This window comes from Dipodomys spectabilis, unplaced genomic scaffold (assembly GCF_019054845.1).
Source record: "Dipodomys spectabilis isolate Male_0828 unplaced genomic scaffold, ASM1905484v1 ptg000125l, whole genome shotgun sequence".
In the NCBI taxonomy this organism is placed as follows: Eukaryota; Metazoa; Chordata; class Mammalia; order Rodentia; family Heteromyidae; genus Dipodomys; species Dipodomys spectabilis.
This window is the reverse complement of record NW_024870802.1, coordinates 17,100,839-17,106,838: the sequence shown is the minus strand read 5'-3', so window position 1 is coordinate 17,106,838 and position 6,000 is coordinate 17,100,839. Positions and strand designations below refer to the sequence as shown.

General features: G+C 37.6%; 1 protein-coding gene across 3 annotated transcripts in view; it reads right to left on the bottom strand.

Moving 5' to 3' along the window:
• Window positions 1–1,442: 1,442 nt before the first annotated feature.
• The window catches only part of LOC122115684 (cytochrome P450 2C5-like), a 74,486-nt gene continuing 69,928 nt past the window's right edge, over window positions 1,443–6,000 (bottom strand). For all 3 annotated transcript variants that reach the window (XM_042689091.1, XM_042689093.1, XM_042689094.1), the window contains 2 exons: window positions 4,141–4,282; window positions 1,443–1,661 (listed from right to left, as the gene is read on the bottom strand). In XM_042689091.1, the coding sequence (XP_042545025.1) occupies window positions 1,480–1,661; window positions 4,141–4,282 (324 nt within the window). In that variant the 3' untranslated portion in view covers window positions 1,443–1,479. The remainder of the gene's footprint in view (window positions 1,662–4,140; window positions 4,283–6,000) is intronic.

Sequence of the window (6,000 nt, the reverse complement as noted above, 5' to 3'; positions counted from 1 at the left end):
ATTTTTTTGTTTCTTTGGTATGTTCTTCCCCCTATGATATATCCCCTGTTGTCAGTGTATTTGATTTTGGTTCCCTGCATCTTGTATATACTTTTATATAATTTTGGGAGGGGATGGGAAATGATAAGATGCTGAAACGAGGACACAGGATAACCCACAGCAACAATGACACTCACAAGACATTGTTGGAAATGAACTTTACAACTTCTGTGGAAGGAAGGATTGGGAAGGTGGGAAAGAGAAGGAATAGTAGGAAAATATCAAAGAATGGGTTAACAATGTTCGACAAGAAATGTACTCATTACCTTTCGCATGTAACAGTAACCTGTCTGTAAGGATCTTTACAATAAAATAAAATTTAAAATAAAATCCTGGATCAAGGGGCTTCCTTTTAGGAAAGAGTCCAAAACAGATAATGAATGACGGTACTTCTCATGTGATACATGGCAAGGTAGAAAGAAGGAAAAATTGTGTGTTAAATGCACAATTCTGAGTCTGAAGAATGACATGGAAGGAGTTATTTCAGTGCCCTTATTATAATTTATCACATTTATGTTGAGTGTAAAACAATGTGTACAAAGTAGAAAAAACAGATGCTGGATATGTCCAATTAGTAGAGTTCTTGTGTAGGAAGAACAAAGCCCTGAATTTAAAACTTAGTACTGCCAAAAGTGAAGGAAAAACTAGAATGATCAAAGTAAATAGTATGCTGGTATGAAACATCTTAAAATGTACAATTGATGTGCATAAATAAAAATAATAGAGCAAATGATTATCAATATCTGGCTTTCAGTTGCAAAGATCAATTGACAAGAATACTTTGATTTTATTTTTTGTTCATACTAACACCAAAATAAAGATGTGAACACTAGCCTTTAATGTTTATTCTGTCTATGTCTGTCACAAATATTTTCCTCCAGGAGGAGATATTCTGCACATTGCTTTTGTTCGTTAAATCCACATCTCCAGATATGACAAGTGACATAGCCAAGGAGTTTTCCTACCATCTCCTCCTTCCCATTCCCAGTGCTTGCTGTAATGGGGTCAACATGGGACTCTGCTTTGTTTCATTGCTTCCCTGAATTTTGAACAAAGGAGGACAGTCCAAGAATGACCAAAGGCACGAAAAATAATATTTATTATGGATGATATACAGAGAAAGCAGTCTGACCTGTCACACGGTAATCATTTTTTGGTTTTGTCATACTAGCATATTAGTCAATCAGCATTAGAGAAGTATTGGCAGGTGGAGTAGTGAATAAAATTATTATAAAGCATAAGAGATTTTAGATGTGATAGTGCAATTACACAGGAATCCCTCCAAAACGGAGAATGGATCTTCCTGGATCTGGAGGGAGAGGGGAGATGTGAGAAGGGAGGACAGGAAAGCATTCCTGGCAGGGGAAGTTGGTGAGTGATGGCTCAGTGGAGGGAACTGCAGATTGCTGCACAGCTGGAGCCAGACAGCAGAGCTCTTCTTTACACTGGAATGAAGCGCAGCTGGTATGACGGTGGCACAGAGATAAACCCATTCAGAACTGGAGTGGTATGGAGGTCCTGTGAATCCACGAGAGGTTTCAAGTTGAAGTTCTGTAAAATGGTGGTTAGGAATAAAAACAGCTCCATGCGGGCCAGGCCTTCTCCAGCACATATCCGTTTGCCTGAAATTAAAAAAAACAAACAAAACCAAAAAACAGGTCAAAGTAAGAAATGACTCCATGTATGTAAGTGTGAGAATGTGAAGCATTGCATTTGTAACTGGTAAAAGAAAGTGTCAATGTGTCTTCAGTGAATTACCAAATGCACAGAGAGGAGGAAAGCTGTACAGATACCTGAGAATATATAATCTTCACTAATACATTTGTTTGTTTGTTTTTTAAATCTGAGAATGGTAGCACAGGCACACACAAACTTGTTAGTCTAACACAGGAGATTAATGCAGAAGAATCTTGAGTTGATAACCACTTTTATCCTCTCTTCCCTCTTTTCTCCTTCTCTATGCCAGGTTGTGGGTTACCAAATTATTATATCATTACTCTAGTATGTTACCTGCTAAAGGAGAGGATCATAATTTTGGAAGAACTTTTGGCTTCCAATCATACTTTTTTCCTGTGGTTGAGATGAGGATTTAATACAGTCTGTCCTGTACCTTAAGACCTACTCCCATTCCTTCTCTTTTAGTATAATCCCTACTATTCAGAAAGGACTATGACCATGTGTTTTAGGATTACCTCTAAACCTTTGTATCTTTAGAATAACAAATATGTAGGAGTGCAGGACATAGACCTACCCATGACTCCATGTGAATTCATCACATGTAAAATTAGTGGTAGGAAACACTGCTTTCCAAGTCAACTCAGAAGTCAAATCTTGACACCGTCATTAACTACCCATGTGGGGTAAGTTAGTAAAATATCTGAGCCTTATTTCCTCCAAATATTAAATGGGAATGCTAATAATTCCTTCATGAAATGTTGGTGAGAAATTAAAATAAGAATAGATTAGGATTTATAACAATTTTAATCAAAGTTTCATTATTTATTAACAAAAATTTTGAGTCTCAGATTTCAATGATATATTTTGTATGCTCTAGAGACATCTATGCTTTTCTAAGAAAACCCATTCATATCGCTCATGTGAACTGTCCAAAGAAAAATAATGAACACTTTTTGTATTTTTATATTTGAAAACCCAACTGTCGATTTTATCAGCCTACATAAAATTACAAAGTTTAATTACAAAATTACAAAGTTTACTATATCATGAAATTCCTTTTGGCTATGATACATTTCCCCACAGACATCAAGACACAGACCACATTTCATGTCCTTTCTTGTACTCTTTGTGTCCCTTCAAGCCATAAAATCTTGCCCTCATTCAGCTTCCCAAATATCATATTCAGATTTTCACTGACACTCAAATCATTTGAAACCATAATTTTCTCATTATTTAAAATGTTTCCCTTTGTGTAAAAAAAAGTGAATTTTTGAAGAGAGATCACTGCCTTTCCCCATGGTATCAATATGACAGATGTAAAGCAGATATCAAAGGTCAGGTCAGTAGTTGGGTGCCAGTGGCTCATGCCTACAATCTAACTACTCAGGAGGCTGAGATCAGAGGATCATGATTAGAAGTAAGCCTGGGGTAAGAAAGTCCCTGAGACTCTTACCACTAAAAAGCAGAAGTACAGCTGTGGCTCAAAGTGGGAGAATGCTAGCATTGAGCAACAAAGGTCAGGAACAAGGCACAAATCCTGATTTCAAGCCCCACAACTGACAATAAAAACAACCCCAAAACCAAACAAATAAATGAACAAACAAAAAGACAAAAAGTCACAGTGTCAGTGAATGAAGGCTGCTTCCTGGTCAGACACACAGCACACATACTGCAGGTATGGGGATACAATACCCAGACACATGTCTTCGACTGAACGAAGAGCTGAGTGCTCTGTGATCATTGTGGGAAATCTATCAATATTTGACAGTTTCTGACACTTTTGAGAGTACATGTTCTGTTCTTGTGGTTCATGACTTTCTTAACAATGTTCTGCTCTGCCTTCCATCTACTCTCTACCCCTTTTGAAGTACCTTAAATGTCTTAAAATATTGCTTATGCCATTTTCTGTTTAATAATCAAGTTCAAGAACGTGACAAATGAGTTAATACTCCACCCACAAATCCTCATGTCTTGTCATCTGTGATGATCTTCCCTCACTGCCCTTTGGTGTTCTTCTGTGTCTATTGGAAGAGATTCATTCTATAGAAAAGCCTGGGGGTGACAAATGCCACAAAAAGATGTGGGAGGGACCTCTGATGAGATCATATTTCTCATTGTGAGTGAAGGCAGTCTCAATGAGTTTTACTGTTTAGGAAGAGATCATTATGATATATGTAAAGAGAGAATGCCAGAATTGCTTGCTTTACCTGTTGAACTTGGAAGAAATGCACAGAGAAACTGAGGTCTCGCTAATCTGATCAAACAGTGGAGATGCATCATGAACAGGAAAGTGCAAGGGCATTGAGAGTGCTGCTCCTAATCCGGAGCTTATGGGAAATACGCCAGCCCCAAGGAGGCTTTATGTAAGTTCCCACTGACATCCCCCCAAAGTTATACTGAGATATGGAAATGAAATTTTATTACCTGCTGAGAAAGGCATAAAGTAGTTACTTTTCTTAAAGTTACCACTTTCATCCAGAAAGTGGCCAGGGTCAAACTTGTCAGGATTGGGGAATTCCTTGGGGTCATGCAGCACAGATGTCAGTGATGTCAATATGGTTGTGCCCTGGGAACAATACACACAGATAACATAAGCTAATTAGATAGATAGATAGATAGATAGATAGATAGATAGATAGATAGATAGATAGAGCCACAGATCTACATAGATCGATACATATATATATATATATATATATATATACCTAGATCTGTATAAACCTATGTATATATATAAACTATACATATATGCATATATATGTAAATAGAGGCTCACAGCTGTAATCCTAGATAGTCAGGAGGCTGAGATCTGAGGACTACAGTTCAAAGACAGTTCAGGCAGAAAGCCCATGATGCTCTTATCTCCAATTTGCAACTGTGGCTCAGTGTGGTAAACCACTAACTTTGAACAAAAAAGGTCAGGGACAGTGCTCAGGCTCTGAGTTCAAGCCCCATGACTTCTCTCCATGACCCCTGCCAAAAAACACAGAAAACAAATAGTTAAAATGGTGAAAGATACAATGAGAATCACTTAGTTCAATATTCTAATCTATAGGTAATGAAGACTTCCAACCAATGAACTGGCTTCAGAACCAAAAAATATCAACACAGAATGTATGGAAAAAGGCAAGTATTTCCAAAGTTTAACAATTCTGTAGCAATAGACATAAAGGATATTGAAGAAGATTAAAGCCCAAAGAACTCAAATGTATGATTGCAAGAAAAATTATTTCAAGTGGCAAAAACTTCCATGCTCTTGGATTGGAAAGATCAACATCGTGAAAATGGCAATACTTCCCAAGGCTATCTACAAATTCAACGCAATACCTATCAAAATTCCACCCTCATTCTTCAAGGAAATAGAAGAGGCAATCCAAAAATTCATATGGAACAATAAAAGACCCCGAATAGCAAAAACGCTCCTCAACGGAAAGAACACTGCTGGAGGAATATCAGTACCAAATTTCAAACTCTACTATAAAGCCATAGTAATCAAAACAGCTTGGTATTGGCATAAGAACAGACCTCAGGACCAATGGAAGAGAATTGAAAACCCAGAAATGAACCTACAGACCTATAGCCATCTAATCTTAGATAAGGGAGCTAAAACAATAGAATGGAAGAAAGACAGCCTCTTCAGTAAATGGTGCTGGCAAAATTGGTTAACTACATGTAAAAAACTAAAGCTAGATCCTTATATATCACCCTGCACCAGAATCAACTCCAAATGGATCAAAGACCTTGAAGTCAAAGCAGACACTCTGAAAACATTACAGGATGGAATAGGAGAAACCCTAGGTCTCCTTGGCTCAGGCCGAAATTTTTTGAATAGAGACCCGGAAACACAACAAATCAAAGAAAGGTTGGACAAATGGGATTGCATAAGGTTGCAGAGCTTCTGCATGGCAAATGACATAGTTAGCAAGATCAATAGAAACCCCACGGTTTGGGAGAAGATCTTCACTAGCCATACAACAGACAAGGGTCTCATATCTAAAATATACCTTGAACTCAAAAAATTAAATCCCCAAACAACAAATCTTCAAAGAAATCACTGTCCAATAAGTAAGTGGGCTAAAGACTTAAAGAGAAACTTCTCTGAAGAGGAAAGAAGGATGGCCAATAGACGCATGAAGAAATGCTCAACCTCCCTAGCCATAAAAGAAATGCAAATCAAAACAACATTGAGATAGCACCTCACTCCAGTTAGAATGGCTAAAATCAAGAAATCTAATAACAACAGATGCTGGAGGGGATGTGGACAGAAGGGAACCTTACTGCATT